A 24,093-nucleotide genomic window follows, 5' to 3' on the forward strand; every position below is an offset into this window, starting at 1 on the left:
ATATAACTACCACTGGCTTAAAAGCTAACAGTGAAAATCTTTTATAGATTATCTTTTCAACCTCTGGAGAAAATAAAACAGTTTATTTACTGTGTCCTAAGGGCACACTATCGGAAGCAGCATTATCTGAAAACTCATGTGCTTGTCTTCAGAACGCTACGGCAAAGTAAACAAGTGCTTGCCTTGATTCTGTTCCCTTCTGTCGAGGTGATCTGGGCCCGTAACCAAGCGTCCTCCTCGGCATGGACAGCCAGCAACTGCCCAACATGCACAGTCTGGACCGGTGTGATCCTCGGGGTCTTACTGTAATACTCCTTCATCTCATCTTCCATTAATTCCTGAGCAGCAGAATAGTCTTTGCCCACATACCTTAGTTAAAGAGGTGAACACAAATGAAGCAACACAGGAGGAGTAATAAGAATTCATTCATATTACTGTTTTTCTGCCTCCATCTTTGGTTCCTGTCTCAGACTTGCTTACATCAACAGGGAGAAGAACATGTATTTAGCAAACAATTATATCTAACAAAGGAAAATGTAATATTGTGGCACTCGTGCATAAAAGAACAAGGTCCAATATACCACACAACAGAACAAAAAATGCTCGAGCACATCCAGTAGCTGGGGCATCTTCAGGAGGACAGGCTGAGGAAAGACTCCAGGGAAGGGAAGAGAGGAAGACACGAATATGGAGGCTCCAGTGGAGGCCAGACAGCAGGAATGGACAGAGATTTTGAGTAAGGCTGCTGGAGAGCTGTGTAGATTGCTGGAAGAGAATATAGTTGATAGTTTTGCCTTAACCAAGGCTGGGTCTAAACAAGGCCCAAGCTCTGAAAACCAGTGGAATTTTAATACAGAAAAACAAAGCTTTAAACACAACCACGTGACAACCCCTCCTCACCGTACTGAACACATTACAACAAAATGTTGAGTTCTGATACCCTTAGAAGGGGTGACATGTTATAGCAAGATGCCTCTGACACTGTGTGCTTCCTGAAAAGTATGTGCTCAGGAGGTGTTCCTATCTCCTTTAATAATTTTCTGCTGCTGACAACTGTAGTCATCTTGTCTCAGTTCATATTACCAAAATATACTATTTCCTTTCTGCCACAACAGGCTGTTGTAGTTTTGCCCTTTAGTTCTCAGAGACAATTCCGCCAAAGGCCTCCTTCCGGAATGCAAAACCTGATGAATCAAGGTGACTCCTGTAACAGGAGATGTCAGCCCCACGAGGAAGGCTTTTCAGCTAGAAGGCTAGGCTACCGCCTGGCCAGGGAGATGGGGAGATGCCGTAAGTAATTCTTTGTATTGTCTTAGCTCTTACCTAGAGTCCAAGTGCTCCTACTGAGCATTAAGATACTATCCCTTTCAGAAGGTTTTCATGTATTCTTATAATTATCACCAGAACAGAAGATACCAGCCATCCTACTCACTACGAGAGGGGGAAAATAGCTTTAAAACATCATACACAATATGGAAAGAATGCTTCTTTTGAGGCAATGGCCATTTTAAAACCATTTGTTACATGCATACTACTGACTCCAGAGACAGCTAAGAGCTCTGCCACACTGTGCATTTACTGAGCTTTAGGAATGTGAAGGCACTGCCTAAAATGCAGCTGCACTCTGGCTCTGAAGTCTCTCTGAGACCTGAAATTCCACCAAGTGCTCATTTCCTGGGACTGGAGTCTCACAGGGCCTCCCTGCAGCGCTGCTCCAGCCCAGGAGCTCACTGGCAGAGAGAGGCCTGAGCAGAGCCCTCGGGCTTAGTTGTCCACCTCGCACAGGCTCCTACCGTGGAGGAGGAAGGTAGTGATGAGCAGTGTATGATCTGCAGGCAGATTCTGCAGCAACCAGTGGAAAAGGATGGGTACACAGCTTGGTGGAGTAAGCGGATAATGTTACAGTTGGTATGACAGTGGTTAGTATCAAGAATGAGGTCTTATATTGTTCCCAAATTACTTGAGCAATTGGGCAAAGGATGTATGGAGGACAATTTAGGTATGCCAGAGTACAAAGATAATTTTTGAGGCTGGAGAGAGCATCCCATACTTGACCTGAGAGTTCTGTTATAGCACCTCTCCAGACCTTTTAAGAGTCACAGGTCTAGCTTTCAGAGCTTACTGCCTTGCCTGAATGAAGATGTGGGTGCATAACAGGTCTCGGCACATCTGGGATCTGCGGTCTTCAGGGCAGTCAACCCCATGGCAGACATTACCCATCTGCTGAAATGTGCAGTGCTAGTTCCAGGATTCAAGCTTACACTGGAAAGGGGCATCTAAATAACCTGAGGACCCTGGGCCGAGTCATCCTGGAATAGATTGAAACCTCCCAACAGAAGTCCTAGAACTGATCCAGATTCCTGCCAATCCTTTCGTAAGGGCAACAGAAATCACATGATTGATCCAATCTAGTGCTGCGTGATTGGCCTCTGACTATGGCACCAAAGACTATTGTCACAGATACCAAAGGATACTGCCAAACAAGCAGATCTAGATTATTTTTTATAATGTCAGATAGTAAAAGCTAGTAATGTGTTTCTCAAATCTTCCTTTACCTTAGTTTATTAGTGAACCAAATGGGACCCATAACTCTTGGCTACCTACTTATTTCTTCAGGCCATTCCACTTCTTAGAATGAAAACTTTATACATTTACTGCCCCTGCATAAAACAGGACTTCTCTAAAGTCTCTGTAAATTCTTCTAATTAGAGCACCCTAAGATACTTGATTCTCATTTCATTATCCATTCAGACTTAGTTTGTTTAACTAGAAGAGCTTTAATTTTTTCTATCTCTCCTTTCTATCTCTTCTTTCACCTATTATATGATTCTCTGGAGGAGTAACAGCCCAAACCATAGGACAATTTTGTTGAAGAAGCCTAGCTTCTGTTCTGCTCTGTCCAGCTACCGCCACAAAAGGCATCTACATAACCTGAGGCCGGGGCTGAGTCACGCTGGAATAGACTGGAACCTCCCTACAGAAGTCGTGGAACTGACCCAGATTCCTGCCAATGTTCTTTGGTAAGAACATCAGAAATCACATGATTGATCCAGCCTAAGGCTGATACCTCCAGAGATCCAGCTACACCAGTTCCATTCTTTTTGTTGTTGTTGTTAATTCTCACCTGAGGATGTATATATTTTTAGCCATTGCTTTTTGTCAGGGCAAGAATGAGAGGGGAGGGGTGAGTGAGAGAGAGAAACATCAATGTGAGAGAAACACATTGATCAGTTGCCTCTGCATGTGTCCCTATTGGGGGCTGGGAAATGAACCAGCAACCCTTCAGTCCATAGGCCAACATGTTCACCACTGAGCAGACGGGCCAGGGCCCAGTTCCCATTCTTTATCCTGAGTCAGAAACCGCAAATTATAGTCTTTCAATATTTTTTATGTATTCTATATTTTCTCCAAAACCCCATGTCAAGTGCCTGGAGCTGGACTGTTTTTTGTATCTCCAGTTATCATTAGCCACTCAGGTAATGACTCCTCCCTCCCAGGCAATGATATCAAGAGCCTCAAAAATCAGAGCATCTTTGGGTCCAAGTTCTAATCTGATGTTTTATACTAGGAGGTGGTGTTTAGCTATTTGGACTTTTAGGAAATGCTACAGAGCTCCAGATGAAATAATATTAACTAGCCAAAACCAGTTTGGCTCAGTGGATAAAGCGTTGGCCTGCGGACTGAAAGATCCTGGGTTCGATTCCGGTCAAGGGCATGTACCTTGGTTGCGGGCACATCCCCAGTAAGGTGTGTGCAAGAGGCAGCTGATAGATGATTCTCTCTCATCGATGTTTCTAACTCTATATCCCTCTCTCTTCCTCTCTGTAAAAAAATCAATAAAATATATATTAAAAAAAAAGAAAGAAATAGTATCAACTACCCAGTGGGCAACTTGCTTTTTCTCTGGACTAGGTATCACTTTTGACATAGTTACCTTTACGCTTTCAACGTAGATTTTTTTTTCAAGTTCATACCATATTATCATTTCAATTTTTAAAACTGTTAGTAATCCTTTCTCTCAAGAATAGTTGTACATTTTGAACATTTGACACATATTAGAATATATGTAGATCTTAAATTTTTTTTTTACCATGTTTGAGGCCAAGCATCTCTGTCTAGCTATGGAAGTGTGCTAGACAGAGATTGTTATGCATCATTTGCTTTAAGCAGAGGGAATGATAATGAATATATATTAATTTTTTAAGTCCTTTGAATTCAAGTTGCTCACCATCTAGTGGGCAAGACAAATATACTAATATAACCATAATGTAGAAGAAATAAAAATTATTCTCCTAAGAGATACAAAAAAGTTCTGGTAGTTGAGAGAAATGTGAAAGATATAAAGAATATATTATACTTTACTATACCTCTATAGAACTTAGACTATATTATTATTTCTCAAATCCCAACACGCACATGAAAAATAAGTAACAACAGTACACGAGGATCCTAACAATTTAGAAAATAAAACTTGCCTTATAACCACTTCATTTGTGTTGCTCAGTTCAACCACCAATACCGACGGGGATGCCTCCGTTGGAATGACCAATGGAGGAACCGTTATATTCTCCAAAATGGTATCGGCACTTTCGACAGCATTCTTTTCTATCTGCAAATATTCTTGTTCAATCATGGACTTGAAAGCATAATCACCGTGTGCGTGCCCTGCATCCTTCAGGGTTTTGTCAGCGGGCAGTGGAAGTTTGGCATAGAGAATGGCCTTCTTGCGATTTCCAGAAATATAGTCTATGGTGCAAACATCAGAAAGCAAGGCAAGATTTTTTAAGGCACCCTCGGGGAATTTTGCTTTGTAGGTGTCCTCAAATGCTTTTGGAAGTGCACTGGCCCAAAGACCATTTGAGTATTTCACCAACAGCTCTGCGACTTTCTTTTTAAAGTCTCCTGGCATGACTGTGGGACACCCTTTTAGTGGTGATACTTGTTTTGGATCAGGTAGTGAAGATGGAGGCACTTTTTCAGAGTCCAGATCACTTCTCAAAAGCTGCTTTCTCTTAGCTGGATAAAGAAGCAAGTCTTGACCACCACTGTAAGGTTTTTCCACCTGAAATTTTTAAAGAAAGCAAATGACAGATAATTCAAATGACTATAAACAATCTGAAAACATAGAAATTCATTTCAAATTTAAGAGCAATACTGTTTTAAAATGAATCAAGAGGACACAAATGTGTACATTTGACTCAACTACAAAGACTTTAATGCATTGCCTTTACCTGCAAATAACACCACTAGACGCATTTCAGAAATAAAATAGCATGAACTTCCCTGGGAGGTATTTGGTCTCCAATAACCCTAGGAAACCATGAGTGGTTCTGCTCTGTATGCTGCATATCTCATTCAGTTCTCTCTGCCAAATCCAAAGCAACAGTTTACAAAACTGACTGAATGCAAGGTGGGACGAAGTTGTGAAGAAGTGTTAGAACTGTCAGAAATAAGCCACTGGGAAGCAGGCTAGGAAATCTTTAGATAAAGCACAAGTACTGTCTCTCCTCTTCCTGCAACAGCCTGAGGAAACATTCAGCTTTCCATCATTTAGAAAAAGATGCTCCAGAGGTAAGGTACTGTTTCCACAGCACCTCAATCCAAGGTTAGCTGAAGTGTTACCCCTCCAGTAAACATGAGTTAAAAATGCCTGGCATTTGTATGTCATCCGATCTAATTCTAGCTGCATAACATTCCTGCATGATGGCATTTCTATAATAAGAGAACAAAGAAAATAAAAACTGGTGTATAGCCTTTTACTGCTAGACCAAAAATTACTGACCCCAACCCAATGCAGCTCATCCCTTGGTTTTGCAAAACCATGATCTAAGAATAAATTTTATATTTTAAATGGTTAAAAAAAATCAAAAGAACTGATGTGAAAATTTCATGATGTGAAAGTTATATGAAATTCAGTATACATGAAATGTTCCTTTTTTGTCAGATCCCATTCAGCTATTCCTTAGCTGCGATTGAAGCCCTTAGGAGAGTGTTCCAGACACAAAGGCAATAATTCAAGCTTGCAAGAAGTCCTCTCTTCCCTAAGAAGAATAGAATATGAAACTATGTGGGGTGAGTAGCCTGACAGTAAAGAATATTTACTTCATTTTTTAAATAAAATGGTGAGGAAGAGAGAACATAGATGTGTATAAGTAAAGAAGGTATTGTCTTGCTACCAAAGACATTTAATCAGTAAAAAACATAGCCAATTTAATATTAAGTTAGAAGATTCCTTTTAGTCTGCATATGTATTCTAGATAATACATGAGGAGGAAGAATATTAATATAAAACATTAGGTTTTCCTCTTCAGATTCTTCTGCCAATGTGTACTGCTTAAATTTTGAAGACTGAAAAAAAAAAAAGTCTTTGCCCCAAAACCCTAAAGCATCGATGGAAGCAGAGGTGTTACCTACGGCACAAGAAAGTTCATGTTTTGCATCTGCAGGCATTCCCCATCATCATCAGTGGACTCCTGCCAACACGCTGTGACACTTCGAATGCTGCCTTAAGTGACAGTCACAACCCATGTCCCTTATGGATACAAATATCTAAAACTCCTCGTTTTGCTCTCAATGGTTAGTCCACCTGTCTAGAGACTCGTGTTTTTAAATCTGGAATCTTAATATGCCAGTCTTCACTATTCTAAAAGTTTAAAGACACCTAATAAGATACAAAAATACAGACTGGGTATCTAGAGATGGTTTGAGAAACATACTTTTGGAGCAAATGAAAGAAATAAAACAATTCTACATGAGTTATTCACTTGTCATATAAAATCCCAATTAATATAAGTTTAGATTTAGGCATGGCAGTCCTACATGTCCAAAGCCAGCTGAGCCTTCTAGGCCCATCATAAAACACTTCTTCAGTCTTCACCTACTAACCTCTTCTCAATCTCAGTGGGTCAATTTATTTGTCTATGGACCCTCACCTCCCAACAGGAGACACAGGTAGGTAACATGAAAGGTTAACTCCCTCTATTATGGAGTTCAAACCATCTCCTTTGGTGGTCACAAGATTCTGGTATCTAATATGCCTTACAGTTTCTATCCCCACAACTTCATTATATTTAGCTTGATTTCTGCCTCATTTGGAATCACAAGTTAAATGAGATTCTTCTGGGTTTCTGTAAGTCTGGGGTAAACACCTTAGATTTGATAGATGTGACTTAAGGATTTAAAACAACCTGTATGTTCACACAAATAAAAGTCTTCACTCACTGTTCCCAGAAACTTTCTTTTCACTAATTCTGAGAGATCTAAATGTCTTCCTTTCCAATTTACATGTGCTTTTAACTTAAAGTTCTTGAAGTAAACTTCCTTTGAGTCCACGAAGACTCACCTGCTAACTTGGCTGCATGGCTCAGGTAAACATCCTGTCTCTTATGGAATTAAGAGTTTTCTTTGGGATTCTAAAGCAGAATTGGTATTAACCCAATTAATCAGAAAGTTTTCCAAAAACAGTTTATGGGTCTACTAAGCCACAGTTTCATTTCCATTGCATAGGGTGCTTTGTGCTGAAACTCTAAATTAAGTTCAAAATTTCATTTTATATGGTCACCACCCAAACTCTGCAGCAGGTACTGATGCTGGTGATATTAAGCCCTAGGTACTTGAAAAGGGTTAGAATTTATTAGCTATTTTTGTTTAAGAAAGTATGACTGTTTATAGCATATAAGAGAGATTTAGTCAAAGGTAAATGTAAAAGTTCCTTGTAGAGGGCAACTCTTGTGTACAAATCATCTTCCCAGAGAAACTCTTTCTCCACTTATAATAATTTTAGATGCTCCTTAAATTTCAAGGCCCATACTCTTTTTCACCCCCAATGCTTTGCCTAGTAAAGACTTTTCACTGATGCTAACTGCAACTATTTGTATTAGGATAAACTTCAAGTCATTTTCTTCCACCGTGGCTCAAGGTTAGGCTCTTGCTCACAGGTTCCTTGAGGACAAAAGGTGCTATGACTAATAACTCAAATCTGAAAGTGGAGGAGGCATTACGAGGGAGGAATAAGGAGAAACGTACCGTGCAAATATGAGGCCAGTGCTCACATTGTTGTAAAATTCCTTGATTAAGTTCTTCTTTATATAACTCTTTGTAAAAATGTGGAAGCTTAGACATCCAAATGCCATTGTTATGCTTGTCTAGCATTTCCTTTATGCGGTTTTGAACCTCATCCATTTTATAAGTGTAAGAGGCAGGAAGTGTGATATTTGGTTTTTCAACAGTCTGATTTAAATTATCTTTAAATTAAAAAAATGATAGAATTAACCAAAATGTTTAATTTAGCTTATTATCTAATGATTGTGTTTTAGGCTTTGTCATACTTCAGGCTTGTGGGGTCTAGGGATTTAAGAGAGAGCAGCATTAGGCAGAGTAGGACCAGGACAACTTCATTCCAAGTTTTAACCATGAAATAACCAGCAGGGTCAACAGCTACCCATAGAGAGAACCTGGTCTCCCCCCCCCCCCCTTTTTTTTTTACAAGGGTACTTCACTTAATTTAAACATCAGAATAATCTTGCTTCATAAAGAATAATGAAATTGCCTGGCCAGTGTGGCTCAATAGTTGAGCGTCAACCCAAGAACCAGGAGGTAGCAGTTTGATTCCTGGTCAGGGCAAATGCCTGGGTTGAGGGCTTGATCCCCAGTAGGGGGCATGCAGGAGACAACCAATCAAAGATATTCTCTCATTGATGTTTCTGTCTCTCTCTCCCTCTCCATTCCTCTCTAAAATCAATAAAAATAAAAAAAAGAATAATGAAACTTATTATTTAGTCATTTTCTAACTGTAACTAAGGAAGGTTACTTTTAGACAATAATGGTTTATAAGCAATACTGAATTTAAAGCTATATTCCATAAGGCATAAGGATAAAGCCTTAATAGAAAGATCAAAAGATATTTTATAAAAAATTAAAGGCCCAATGCACAGAGATTGATGCAAAAATGGGCCTTCCTTCCCCTGGCTGCCAGGACCACCTTCGCTCTGGCCAGAGCTGCCTTTTCCCTCTGGCCTGGAGCTGCCTTTCTGCCTTCCCATGCTGCCCAGAGGCCCAGAGCAGCTGGGGTGGAGCGAAATGCCTGTGTCATCACCATGGCGATGACACAAGCATCCCGTCCTGTGTATGTGTATGCAAATTAACCCACCATCTTTGTTGGGTTAATTTGCATACTCACTCCTAATTGGCTGGTGGGCATCACAAAGGTACAGTTAATTAGCATGTTTCTCTTTTATTAGTGTAGATAATAAGCTGTACAGCTTTTAAGATGTGATCAGTCTTCCCCTTCATTTAAGAGAAAAATAATTTGGCAATACATAAAGTTCAAAAAACAATCCACTTACACTAATCATTCTAGCCTCGGTTTATAAATATAAATGAAAGGTTTGACGCACACAGATAAGTATTGATGGTTTTTTTGTTTCCCCAATTCATATCATTTATCTTTCATAAATAAAGTGTTGACTCTCTTATTCATTTAATTTTTTATCTCACTCATATGTGGAATATAATGACCAACATAATTTGATGAACAAGAATAGATCCAGAGACTAATGGAGGGGGGATTAGAGAGCAATCAAAGGACTTGTATGCATGAATATTAGCATAACCAATGGACACAGACACCGGGGCAGTGGGGGCTTGCCCAGGTGGGATTGGCTAGGGGTGAGGGTGAGGAGTCAACTGGGAAAAAAGAAGACATATGAAAAACTTTAGACAATAATAATAAAAAAATTCTTCATTCTAAAATGAAAATAAATAAATAAAATAAAATGTAGAGTGCCTGAGTTAGTAATATCCTAAGGCATTAAAAAAATTTGAGTGTTCATGATAGTTGATAGTTCTGTTATTTTAGGAACTATGAGATTCATTCCAGATCTTATTTAAATTTCACTGGAATACAGATCAAAGTACTTTAAAAATTACCAACTACAAGCAAAATATATTCACATTTCAATCATATATGATTTCTGCTGGGATTCAACAATCCCCCTTTAAACCGCCTGGTATAGATACACAGGCTAAAGAGGCCAGAATGTCAAAGAGCAAGCTGTTCCTTGAGGATGGCTGGATGCTGACTGCTTTACCCACCACAAGGCGAGAGACCTAGCCTTGCTGAGGCTGTATGGCTCAGCGAATCAAAGGGTTCAGGGTGCCCACCTAAGTTTCCTATTTAAGGCAGAGCTAATTTATTAAGTTCTTCTCAAATAATTATATAAAAAATACCAGAAAAAAGATGAGTTTCTCAGAACTGGCCAGAGAGTGTCAGTAGCTGATGCACAGTTGGAGTCTTTGCAAACACGCCTGCTTTGTGGGCCACCTAATGTTAGACAAATCAAGGAGGTAACCTAGGCTGTCAGCAGGCAGGAGAGGTGTGCACACAAGATACTGATCACCCTCTCACTCATACTAGTAAGAGGGTAAGATTTAATATTCATAAATATGAAACTTAAACTCATAAATAGTTTCAGATACTCTGCCATTTAAAAGCTGGGACCCGCCGCGGTTTGGCTAAGTGGATAGAGCATCAGCCTGCGGACTGAAAGGTCCCAGGTTCGATTCTGGTCAAGGGCATGTACCTTGGTTGGGGGAACATCCCCAGAAGGGGGTGTGCAAGAGGCAGCTGGTCGATGATTCTCTCTCATAGTTGTTTTTAACTCTCTTCCTCTCTGTAAAAAATCAATAAAATATATATTTTTTAAAATAAAAATAAAATAAATTAAAGCTCGGACCCTAAACCATGTGCAATGATCTCTAAGCATCTAAATATGAATATAAACGATTCATCAGGTTATAAACTCCAAAAGGTTGTTAAGAAAACAAAAGATGCCTATCAGCTGCCAGGTGAATTGCAATTTTCCTGAAAAAGTTCCTTTGGTTCTGCAGGAAAGGTTTAAAGATTTAAAAGGACTTACAGCCAGCCAGTCTAAAGGGTATATGACTTTATTGAATATAGTAATCATGTTTCAGGAAATGCAAATGTAAGAGTAATTGACATAAAATAATATTGCTTAATTAATTTCTATAAGAAATACTGGACATGTGCTCTTACAGAAAAAAATGATTTCAACTCAGTAAGAATCACACTTAAAGCAGCATATCCTTTAATTTTCATGCAACATTGAGTGTTATTTCTGAAAACAGTGTGTCCCTCAGGTGGGGCTACAAGCAGGGGATTTACGTCTGGAGACAAGATGAGTGGGTACATTTCTAACCTTCAGATTCTTTGACTTTGTCTCCAACTGTTTTCTTAACAGCCCACTTTGGAATTTATAAGAGAGGAATCATTTATATTCATATTTAAATACTTAGTAGTCACTACATACAGCTTAGGGTCCCAGCTTTCAGATGGCAGAGTATCTGAAATGATTTTATGTGTTTAGGTCCCACATTTATATACTTTAAATCTAACCCATAATGCATGAGAGCGTGACAAGGAACACAAGTATCTATGCAGGTGACACTTGGAATTGAAACAGGTCTAATGTGAGGAAGTCAGGATAATAATGATATCCTTGGAGGTATTATTTTCTCTTTACGTCACTTCAATTCATAACTTAAAGGAATTAAGAAAGAGGGGAGGAGAGATATTCCAAGCAGGAGAAGGTGAGAGCAAATGTCAAAGCCATTACCAGATAGTTTTCTTAGGGCTTTGAGGCTCCAGAAACCAAAATGTATCATGAAGCTAATGTTTAGGGAACGTACCACTCATTTCCTTAGTGCAGGTTCTTGAGAGATGTATCTGTAAAGGTGGTGGAAGGGATGCTTTTGGGCTATACCTAAGGTATAAAGAAAGTGAATTAAAATTAAAATAGCAGAGTTAATACCAAGTTTTAAACATTATCCTTTTCATTAAAGTCTCTGTGGCATTGAACATACAACAATTATTTTATATTTTAAATATTTCATTAAATTTCATTATATTTAAATATTTCATTAAAATATTTCACAATAAACTGAAATGAAAGTATATCTGATTTCAGCTTTCATGTTTCATATTCACCCAAAGAAAATGTGTTAAAAGCTAAATTTAAACTAGGACTATAAAAAACTTGGAAGTCAGAGTTCCAATAAATCATTTTTAAGGAACAAACAATACAAAATAATTATTAAAAACATGCAAAGAATGAACAGTTGAACATAAAGACTATTTTTGGAATATAACTAAAAACTGAAAGACTTGCATCACCAGATATTGAAATGCATAATGAAGTTACAAAAATAGTTGAACAGATAGGTAAAATTGTAGAGAGCTTAGAAACACTCAATTTACATTATATCTTAGCATACGATAATAGTGGCATTTCAAACCAGAGAGAGGATTGCTCGAATAAGCACCTAGGAAAAAATAAACAAAGATTTCCCACCTCATGCACTTACTAAAATAATTTTATATGAAATATAATCAATATATGTAGCAAGATTTTTTTCCCCAAATATTAGGACAAAGAAATAAGTCACACACACACAGATTGCAATAATTTGTGTTCATTTCTGACTCCCTCACTAAGACTCTAAGTGTCTTTACCTGTGTTCCCAGTGCCTAGGGCAATGCTTGGTACATGTAAGGAAGAGTGAATGTTGTAGGAATGAATAGAATGCTATAGAATTTGTAGTTGACTTTTTTTCTTTTCTTTCAGCACTAGAAAAATGTTATTTTCTTCATCCATGGTTGCAGATGAGAAATCCACTGTCATTAAAACCGGTATTCCCCTATGGGTGATGTGTCATTTCTCTCTGGTTCTTTTAAAGATTTTGTATTTGTCTTTAATTTTCAGAAGTTTAATGATGGGTGTCTCGGTGTCTCTTTAGATTCATCCTGTTTGTAATTCTCTAAGCTTCTTAAATCTATATACTTTTATGTTCTTAGCCAAATTCGAGATATTTTCAACAACTATGTCTTCAAATCCTCATTGAAGCCCCACTCACTCTTCTTTTTCTGAGACTGATAGTACAAACATTAGGTCTTTCTCCTTTCCCCCCGAGGCCTCTAAGGCTCTGCTAGCTTTTTCTCCCCACAGGCTCCTCAGGCTTTGCTAGTTGGTTTTTTGGTTTGGGTTTAGTTTGATTTTTTTGAGGTCTGTTTACTCTGCTGTTAGACTGGGAAATTTCTATTGTTCTATCTTCAAGTTTATGGGTTCTTTCTTGTGTCATATTCATTCTGCTACTGTGCTTATCCAGCGCATTTTTTATTTTGATGTTGCATTTTAAGTACTATAGTTTCCATTTGGTTCTTTTTATTATGTTCTATTTCTTTAATGAATTTTCTATTTTTCTTCCCCCTCAAATAATATTGGCAATTGCTCATGGAAACACTTTTATTACAGCTGCCTTAAAATCTTTGTCACACGCCGAAACCGGTTTGGCTCCGCGGTAGAGCGTCGGTCTGCGGACTGAAAGGTCCCAGGTTCGATTCCGGTCAAGGGCATGTACATTGGTTGTGGGCACATCCCCAGTAGGGGGTGTGTAGGAGGCAGCTGGTCGATGTTTCTCTCTCATAGACGTTTCTAGCTCTCTATCCCTCTCCCTTCCTCTCTGTAAGAAAAATCAATAAAATATATATATTTTTAAAAATCTTTGTTATACAATTCTAACATCTGATTTATCTTGGTGTTGATGCCTGTTGATTATCTATTCTCATTCAAGATGTCATTTGCCTGATTCTTAGTACAATGAGTGATTTTTTTTCCTTGTTGTATCCTGGACATTAGGACACATGTTAGGAGACTTTGGATCCTATTTAAATATCCTATTTTAGCAGGCGGTTACCCTGTTTAGGTTTAGCACAGTTCTCCTGGCCCACTTCTGCAGGCAGTGGTTCCATTGATAATTTAGTTTTCAGGGCCCTTATGGTACTATTCTGCTCTGGTACATTCACCTGTTGCTGCTGAGACTCCTGTTTGATCTGCAAGTGCTGTCCATGGGAGCAGAATGCACTTCCCTGGGTCTGGTGCTGCTAGGTGGGAGGGGCAGAAGCACACTACGCTGCAGGTCAGAGAGCACCAACTTGGGTCCACTATTTAGGCTGCTGGTGGGCCTCCCATTCAATCATTGCTGGTGTTACCTGGAGCTGGACGGCACATAGCTGGGCACCCAGTGCCACTAGGACACACCAGATCATGGGGTGGAGAATGCTCCTCAGACCCCATAATCAACGATGCCTGATTTTGCTATCATTTTATAGATTCAATTTAAAAATGGAACTGAATTTAGGCATGCAACCAGGGGAAAGAATCATACCTCAGCCACATACTGAACCCAAATAATGCTTTGGGTCAAGATCCAAGTTTTAACTATGTATTTTCTAGATCTTATCAAAATTATAATAACCATAAACAACATTAAATATACACCATTATGGCAAATATTTAAGGGTTACTTTATGAAAAACGCAAACATATAAAAAATTAAAACCCTTTGACCTAACTTAAAAAAATTAATTTTTTCTAAATATTCTAGTATTAGGGTGGGAAAGTGCCTTTGTGGAGGGAAACTAATGTTTACACAAAATGGGATTTTTGAACACTTGATTAAAGAAATTTGACACAAAATTTGTTTTATAAAGGCACAAATAGATGCAAGAAGGTAATACTGACTCATCTATATCAGGAGTTGGCAAACTTTTTCTGTAAAAGGTCCTATGGTACATATTTTAGGCTTTGCAAAAATAAGCCCAGACAATACAGAAGCAATGGGATGTAGCTGTGTTTCTATATTATTTACAGAAAACAGGATTTGGCCTATGGATTGTAGTTTGCTGACCTGAGTGATCTTATAAAACCTTAACATTCAGAACCAGAAAGGAAATTTGAGATTGCCTAGTTAACATTTTCACTGGACAAATGAGGATACCACAGCCCCAAAAGATCAAAATGATTTCACTAACTTCCCTTGGCTTGTGAATGGCAGCATCAAGCTCAGACTTTAAAGCTGTGTTATTATTGCCAATCCAGTATTCTGATGCATGGATATACTATGCAACTGTATAATTATGGATTAATTTCTGGAACACAGTCTAATGTGCAAGTCAACAGATTTTATTTAAAATTTACAAAATGTATTCTAAGAAAGGTTCTCAGAAAAAGTTTTAAGTTATACTTAAATGGCATCTTAAAACAATTTGTGAGAGCCTTTAAAATGAATTTCACAAAGAGGGATTGCAAAAAATGTGAGGAAAATACAGAATGGAGGTATTCAGAGAAATATATTCATGCAGCCATGAAAAGTGGGTTTACAAACAATGATGCTACGTACAAACAAACTTACAATAGACAAAACAAAGTATATACATTTCTAACATTTATTATCCTAGGTTCACTAAACTTCTTTTAGTCTGACAAGGAAGGAACCAATACCTGTTGTTGGTAGACATGGTCACATGCCTCTCCATGGGAACACTTCGGAATACTTCACTTCCAACATGTGTGTGTTCTGTGTAAGGTGGTAATTCAGCATTAGACTTGACTCCAAGATAGTTTCCTCTGTCTCTTGACAGAGCTGCATTAGGCTTTCTGCTGATGGAAAAATCTGAAGAAAATCCTGGTTGTCTGAGAGTTGCTTTTGGTTTTCCTATGAAGTCAGACATACAGAATGGAATCATTTAGCTTCCCAAGACCCTCGTTTCATTATGGCGCCCCCCTGTCTAGATGTGCTCTACAGGCCTCTATCCTCAGAGCAGTATGTAAGGACGGGAGGAAGTTGCCACCTGAGCGTTGGTCAGTAGAGAAAGAGTAGATTGGTGAGTATTTAGCAGATGAGGTTCTTCAAAATATGATTTCATCTACCTGACTAGCTAGTTACTTTCCCTTTACTTACCAACTAACACTTTAGTAGCAACCATCTCATGTTCTTACAAACGTACCACACTCCCCCATATTTCAGTCCTTCATCCCCTCTCCATCAATTTAAACTCTTTCCATCACTTGAAGCCTGGGTTCAAGACTTCTCTTCAATATGAAGCCCTCCATAGTCATTTTCACGAAAACCGCTTGTTGTGACATTCAGGTATCTACTCTTTTTAAAACTGAACTTATTGGGGTGACATTGCTTAATAAAACCATACAAGTTTCAAGTGTACACCTCAATAAAACATCATCTGCACACTGCATCTTGCAACCATCACCCCAAGCAAAGTCTTCATCTGTCCCCAGCTTTCCTCACTTTGCCACCTCCACCTACCTCCCAGCCCTTTCCCTCTGGCTATCATCACCTGCTGGCAGTGTCTATTGTCATATATGTCTATAGGGGATTTTTGTTTAATCCCTCTTCCTCCTTTCACCTATGCTTTTGTATTCTCACTGAGCTATTTCTTGAGAATTTAGTTTTAGAACTGATTATAAGTTCCTCAAAATGAGTATTCAATAAACACAGGCTGAGCTGCCCATATAATATGATATCTCTGTCTACCATATAATTCATATTAAAAAAAGATTTTATATTAAAAGGCATGATTTGAGAAATAACACATTAAATCACAGGTTCTTGGTTCATCCAACATACTGGATAAAGCTTTCCCTCAATAATCTAAAAGAATAACACCACATTTTGCTATACGCTTAAAATGTACTCTCTGTTATCTCACACTGAGTAATTACTTCATTTAGAAAGTCATGCTCATCATGTTCACTTAATTTCAAATGAAAATATTAGCTTCAGAATTTCACCCTTGACATATAAATGTTAACAAATATAAGTTTATTATGAATATAAGTAATATTCCCAGAATTGCATATGTCAGTGTATTCATAAACAGGCTTAAAATTTTTATCATGTGAAAAAGACCGTACCTTCTAGAAAAAACGGCATGGTTTTCTTTACTCTCATCTGACAATTAACTTGCCGCCCAGTCTTTCTTTTAGAGCTCCTCTGACGAGCCACAAGCTGAGCAATTCTTGCAGTTTCTGTGCAGGCCACAGCATAACAGGTAGTCTGTTCGTAAGAGGCAAAGTGGGAGGAGAAACAATTCTCAGACACACTGGTGCCTAGAGGCCATATTTTTAAAAAAAATATTTTTATTGATTTCAGAGAGGAACAGAGAGGGAGAGATAGACAGAAACATCAATGATGAGAGAGAATTGATTTGCTGCCTCCTGCATGCCCCCTACTGTGGATCGAGCCCGAAACCTGGACATGTGCCCTTGACCAGAATTGAACCTGGACCCTTCAGTTCGCAGGCCGATGCTCTACCCACTTAGCTGAACCACCGAGGGCTAGAGGCCAATTTTTATTTTTATTTATTTATTTATTTATTTAATATATTTTATTGATTTTTACAGAGAGGAAGGGAGATAGAGAGCTAGAAACGTTGATGAGAGAGAAACATTGACCAGCTGCCTCTTGCACACCCCCTACTGGGGATGTGCCCGCAACCAACGTACATGCCCCTGACTGGAATCGAACCCGGGACCTTTCAGTCCGCAGACCGACGCTCTACCACTGAGCCAAACCGGTTTCGGCTAGAGGCCAATTTTTAAAAGTAGGTCTCAGTGAGTTCATATGTCCCAAATCAAGCTGTATGCAAATATGCATATCACTCTCTTCTTGATCACATTGGAGCAAAATTATATTTTCTACATAGAAGTCAAGTACAGTCTAACATACTGAATAATCTACCTTGGTTAAATTCAAAATTTCATTTATTCTTAAATAGGTATTTATGAAGTATCTACAATGTGCTAGGTACTATGGGAATAACAAGTGAACCAAAAGAAACCTGTGATCTAGACATATTATCTAACATAATCTGTGAGATATATTTTATTCCATTTAATACAACGGGAAAACAGAGGCTCAGGAAAGTTAGCAACTCACCTAAGCCACACAGCTAGGCTATCTGAATCCAAAGTAGGCACTCATACCTGCTATGTTGCATTACCTTTCAAAGACCACTAAATCCTAGTCTTGCCACTGCAAAGGTTAGCTGGGTGATTTAGGGCAAATCAGTTAACCTCCCAATCTCAGAATGTGCAGCTGTAAAAAAGGGTTTTACAGGGCTTAGATTTGGGGTTTTCAAGTATTCCATGGAGCCATTGGATTCCATGGAGTTGCCTCAGGGGCCTCACAGTGGCAAAGTGTGAAGGTTAGGAAGGCCAGGACCCTCTGCTCTTGCTTAAAACAGCAGCTCAGCTTTTTACCTAAAACACACACACACACAAACTTGTGCAACATATAGGATATTTGGAAAAAATATTTGACAAAAGTATGTAACTATTAGAATCAGATGATCTTTTAAAGCCCCATTTAGTATGTTAAGTCCTGGATTCCAAGTTGAACTCCAGAACGGGAAAGCAAACATCAGCCAAAGCATGTTCCTACTCTTTGGCCCAGTATTTCTAAATTTGAAAATATGTTAAGAAAAAAAATTACATACCCAAATATGTGCAATAGGGCCTATTCTACCAGTCAAAAGCTGGAAACATTAAAAATGTCCAAAATAGGGAAGTAAAAGAGTAAATTATAGCTTAGTAACTCTATAAAGCATTATTACTTTATTAATTCATTCAGACATTTAATAATTCATACATTCAACATTCATTAAGCACCAACTATTAGGGATGAAAAAATCTCTCATCCTAAAGAAACTGATGAATGAAAGAGAGAAGGGCAAAAAGACTAAACAGAAAACACTGTGTCAAGTAGGATATTGGATGTATTACAAGGTGCCAAGTGGACAGAAAAGATGGCTTAAATCTGTCTAGGAGAATCAAAGATGCTGAAGAAAGTTTTATTATTAATATATTTAATTTATTGCTGCTCCTTTTAAACATTATTAAAGATTAGGTGAACCTCCCTTTGACCACTGCTGATCCTGGGACCCTATCCCCCCCTCTACCCACTGCCTCTCCCGTGCACTGCAAACAGAGGAACAAATATAATAAGTTTTGGGAAGAAATACTTCATACTTGTTCCATGTACTTACACTTACAGAAATGTACCCAGAAAATGTACTGTTTTGGGGGACTGGTGTTTTTGCCTGTCTCTTGGGTGATGGTTTGTCTATATCTTCCACACCGTGCATTGGGCAGATACCAAGAAGTGAAACTGCTGGGTGACAAGGGTACGCACAAGAAAAAACTTACTTGCTACTAACAAATTGCCCATGTTATACATAAAATACTCTTCCAGAGAATATAAATATGAATACATAATATTATTCTAGAGAAACTAAAGGATTTGAGTTATGGAATAATATAATCACATTGCGTGAAGGCAAGACCAGGCGAGAGAGAGAAAGGACTAAAGACAGGGAGAACGGGTGGGAGGGCCCTGTAATAATCAAATGCTAAATGATCAATGAGGGATTGAACTGGGGTCCAGATAGTAGGGATAGATATGAGTGAAGTCAAATGTTGAGAGTTTAAAAGCATCTGTTAGTTTGGCAATCAGGAGGTCAATGACCTGGGAAAACAGTTGTTGCAGGTTCATAATGGGTGGGTGTGACATTTAGGCACTTAAGACTTCCAGTACAGTTACTTTGGATGTTAAGACTGAATGAACTTTAATTTTAAAATTTCTTATTTAATATGGTTAATATCTTATTTTTACAACAAAAGAATTTGAGGGGTTAACCAAAATAATCAGAATCTAGACTGTGCTTTTTTAAAAATTCTCACCCGAGGATATATTTTTTTAAAAAGAGAGGAGGAAGGGGGGAAGGAGGGAGAGAAAAAACTGAACACATCCTGAACGGGAATCAAACCTGCAACCTAAGTTTGTGCCCTGACCAGAAATTGAACCCACAACCTTTTGCTGTATGGGATGACGCTTCAACCAACTGAGCCACCCGGCCAAGGCTTAGCTAGCACTTTTCATTTTGACTGCTATCACAGGTGAGACTGAAGGTGCCAAAGAGGAAATGAAGAACTGGTGTGACTTTTCCGACATGCACAAGAACCCCCTTACCTCACCAGATCTACTGGTCTCTATCCTGACCACAGCCGGCACACTTCTCAGATAGGCTTCTAGTGACGGGTAACCTAACTGCTTGAAGGGGATCCAGTCTCCAGTCAAGGATTTGTACTCTCCTTGTAGCCGAGGCAATGCTATTCCATTCTTATGAGACTGTAGAACAGCTCGTAGCATTTTTGAAACCAGATCTGCTTCCAGCATCTTCACCTATAAGAGCACAGTGCAAGATTACTGTGAGATGATGCATTAGCCTGTGAATTCAAGTAGATTTTCAGAGTTTACATTTGTTAGACTATTCGATAAATTGTTACTGGATACTTTCTGTGCTATTACAATAAAGAGCAATAACTGTGATGGTAGAGAAAAGCACAGACTGTTAGGAGGACACAGGAAGTCAGAAAGCCACAAGGACTCGCTTGTGAAGGGAAGAAATGAGGGAATGTTTTCCAGATGAGGGGAAGGCCCGAATGGAAGCCTACTTATAATGACAGTGACGGGTAACCTAACTGTTTGAAGGGGATCTAGTCTCCAGTCAAGGATTTGTACTCTTGTTGCAGTTGAGGCAATGCTATTCCATTCTTATGAGACTGTAGAACAGCTCGTAGCATTATTTTGGGGTTGACGCTACGATCTGTTCTAAGATGGAATCAGCTAGACAAAGAGGAAAAGGGTGTGTGTGAAGGGGGTATGGGGGGGTGGTGGCAGAGGATGGAGAGGTATCAGGCCCAAGTAAAGGAAACATAAAGTGCAAAAGGCACAGTGTGAGAGAGAAGTTCATGGTTGTTCTGAGAATTCCGGTAGTTAAGTGTCTGGACATGATTGAACAAAGACTCCAAGCTAAGTCAGGGCTAAAAGATAAGGATGGAAGAGGCAGACCCAGAAGAGTCTATCATATTATGTTAATATGTTTGCATTTTTGCCGAAAGTAATGTGGGACCTTGGAGAGGTTTTAAATAGGGGAATAAAATGATTAGTTCTGCATTTTAGGAATATCACTATTCTGTAGTGGGGAAGATAAATTAGAAGAAGAAAGATTAATGACTTGTAAGAATACTTAGAAATGTGGATGACCTGAAAACAGGGCTTTGGGAATCAGCAAAATGTCAATTTGAGAGGTTTACGAGGTGAAGTCAACAGAAATTCATTAGTTGGTTTGGATGATGAGGGAATTTCCAAATTCCTATTTTAAAAGCTTGGTGCATAGTAATGACCCACACTGAGGTGAGGTAGATCTGCAAAATAAAGTAATAGAATTAATTTTGGACATAGGAGTTTGGGATGCTCACAAGGCAGCCACACAGATATACTTACTAGGAATTTAAGTTAGATGTCTGAGCTGGTTATAGATTGCTGGCCTTCAGCATATACGTGGTATTTCATAACTAGGGAGTCAAAAACAAAGTTAAAGATGGACCTTTGTGAAAGGCTGTCATTTAAGGAGTAGGCAAGGAAGAAGAATAGTATAAAAGGCTGAGGAAAAGGGACCAGAGAAATAGAAGTAGAAAAGACAGAGTGACATTGTCATATAAACAAAAAGAGGAAAGAACCAAGAAGAATGGCATGTTCAAAAGTGTCATCTACAGCTGCCAAGTAAGAGAGAGAAAAGCAAAGCGACTGCTGAATTTTGGTACCTAGGAAATCTATGAGGACCTTGGCTAAGACTTTTCATTGATCAGCAACAGGCATGTTTCAAAATTAACCACTCCAATTTTCTTTACACTAGTGGTAAATAGAATGAAGATAGATTAGGAGAATGACAATTTAAACAGCCAAGAAAAGTGGGAAGCATTAAAGGAAGCAGAAAGGTAAGCCATGGACAACTTGTTATATTTTCTTTCAACAGTGCTATCCAATAGAATTTTCTGTGATGATGAAAATGTCTTATATCTGTGCAGTCCAATATGGTAACCAATAGCCACATGAACTACTAGACCATTGAAGTGTGGCCAACATGACTGAAGAACTGTATTTTAATTTAATTTAAATTAAATATAGTTGTTAGATACCATATTGAACAGCAGAGAATTCTGTCAATTTCCTCATTTATCCTTTTGAAAAAGGAGACAAAATATTAGCTCAAGTGTGGGTCCTTTTAATTATAAATATAATACTCAAATGATAGCAAGGTTTAAGTGACAAATATTTAGACCTAAGTATTCTTCTTGTGCCTTCTTGCACTTAACATTAACTTTTTTTAAATTGTCACCACCAGCACCAACAACATTTAATTAATACTGTAGTCTCTGAAAGTCCTATATTAGGTCTAAATTCCTATACTCTCTGTAGATAGATAAATAGACACATACACACAAATATGTATGTGTGTGTGTGTGTGTGTATATATATATATATATATATATATATATATATATATATATCTTCATTTAGGTATAATTTACATACAATAAAATTCACTCATCTTATGTGTACACTTGTTGAGTTTTGAAAAATATACACACTCATGCAATCATTACCACAATCAAGATATAGACATTTCCATCACCAAAAAGTTCCCTCCTGTGAAGTGCATACTTATGTAAAAATAAAATGTACAACAACAATAGCACAAAGACTGAGAGAAACTGGAAGTAAACCATTAGAAAGTCCTTATACTGTACATGAAATAGCAAAATATTATTTGAAAGTGGAATGTGATAAAAACATAAATTGTAAACACTATGGCAACCACTAAATATTTTTAAGGCAGTATAACTAATAAGCCAGTAGTAAAGATAAAAATAGAATAAAAAATTCAATCAAAAAGCAGGCAGGCAGAAGTATAAAAGAAACTTAGGAAGGAAATAATAAAGATTAGAGAAAAAAAATAATAACAACAACAAAAAATAGACAGGACAATTAGAAAACAGCAAGCAGAATAGATTTAAAACCAACCATACCAACAATTATATTAAAGGTAAATGACCAAAATATTTCAATACAAAGTTACAGATTGGCAGAGTGGATGTAAAAGCAGGACTTACCAAATATTATCTCAAAGAAACCTATTTTAAATATAAATACATGGATTACAAGTAAAAAGATATTCCATACTAATACATAACTATATTGTATATCAGAACAAGGAATATTGGCAGGGACAAAGACAGACATTATATCATAATTAAGAAGTTAATTCAACAGAACGACGTAACAATCCTAAGTGAGACTGCCCCTGACATCAACTTCAAAACACATGAAGCAAAATCAATAGAACTGAAAGAATAAACAGACTCATAGTTATTGGTAATTGGTACAACCACTAAACAATAAAAAAAAATCAATATGGATATAGAAGAGCTCAACAACACTATTGACCAAACTAATCTGCTATTTATAGAATACTCCCCTCCAACAACAGAATATACATTCTTTTCAAGAGCACACAGTACATTCACCAAGATGGAATATATTCTGAAACTTAAAACAATCCATGACCAATCTATAATAACTAAAATTACACAAAGAGTGCACTATGACGAGAACAAAATTATATTAGGTACCAGTGACATTAATATATGTATTGGCAAATTTAATGACAAACTTCTAAATAACCAATGATCAAAGGGAAAGCTCCTCAAAAATCAGAAGATTTTTAAATAAATGAAAACACAGCCAAAACCGGTTTGGCTCAATGGATAGAGCGTCGGCTTGGGGACTGAAAGGTCCCGGGTTCGATTCCGGTCATGTACCTTGGTTGCGGGTATATCCCCAGTAGGGGGTGTGCAAGAGGCAGCTGTTTCTAACTCTCTATCTCTCTCCCTCTCTGTACAAAATCAATAAAAAATATTTTTAAAAAAAAGAAAAAAGAAAACACAATATATAGAAATTTACTGGTTGCAGTTATAGCAGCATTTAGAGGCAAATTTGAAGCATTATATGGTCATGTTAGAAAAGAAGATCCCAAATCAGTGATCTAATCTACAACTTTGAGAAAAAAAAGAGAGCAAATAATAGCAAAAGTAAGTAGAAAGAAGGAAATCATAAAAATGAGAACAAAATAAATATTAAGATTATGAAACAGGTCTATAACGAAGACAAAACTAGTATCTTGAGAACATCAATAAAATGGATAAACTTCCAGGCTAATTATTAAGGAAACCACACACATTACTAATAATATGATTGCAAAGGGGACATCAATTCATCAGGAAGACATAACAATCCTCAGCACTTACCACCATCATC

At 37.9% G+C, this 24,093-nt stretch overlaps 1 protein-coding gene across 9 annotated transcripts in view; it reads right to left on the reverse strand.

The window, feature by feature from the left end:
• The window catches only part of TDRD7 (tudor domain containing 7), a 50,888-nt gene that overhangs the window by 22,004 nt on the left and 4,791 nt on the right, over positions 1-24,093 (reverse strand). For 5 of the 9 annotated variants that reach the window (XM_036433262.2, XM_036433269.2, XM_045579977.1 and 2 more), the window contains exons 2-8: positions 19,903-20,115; positions 16,788-16,929; positions 15,357-15,570; positions 11,707-11,780; positions 8,026-8,243; positions 4,476-5,062; positions 183-369 (exon numbers count right to left, since the gene is read on the reverse strand). In XM_036433262.2, the coding sequence (XP_036289155.1) occupies positions 183-369; positions 4,476-5,062; positions 8,026-8,243; positions 11,707-11,780; positions 15,357-15,570; positions 16,788-16,929; positions 19,903-20,109 (1,629 nt within the window). In that variant the 5' untranslated portion in view covers positions 20,110-20,115. Of the gene's footprint in view, positions 1-182; positions 370-4,475; positions 5,063-8,025; positions 8,244-11,706; positions 11,781-15,356; positions 15,571-16,787; positions 16,930-19,902; positions 20,116-20,979; positions 21,141-21,219; positions 21,297-24,093 lie in introns of those variants that run through there. The other 4 variants (XM_036433263.2, XM_036433264.2, XM_036433268.2 and 1 more) reach the window with 4 other exon arrangements.

The sequence above is a fragment of the Pipistrellus kuhlii genome, unplaced genomic scaffold, assembly GCF_014108245.1.
Source record: "Pipistrellus kuhlii isolate mPipKuh1 unplaced genomic scaffold, mPipKuh1.p scaffold_m20_p_12, whole genome shotgun sequence".
Classification (NCBI taxonomy): domain Eukaryota; kingdom Metazoa; phylum Chordata; class Mammalia; order Chiroptera; family Vespertilionidae; genus Pipistrellus; species Pipistrellus kuhlii.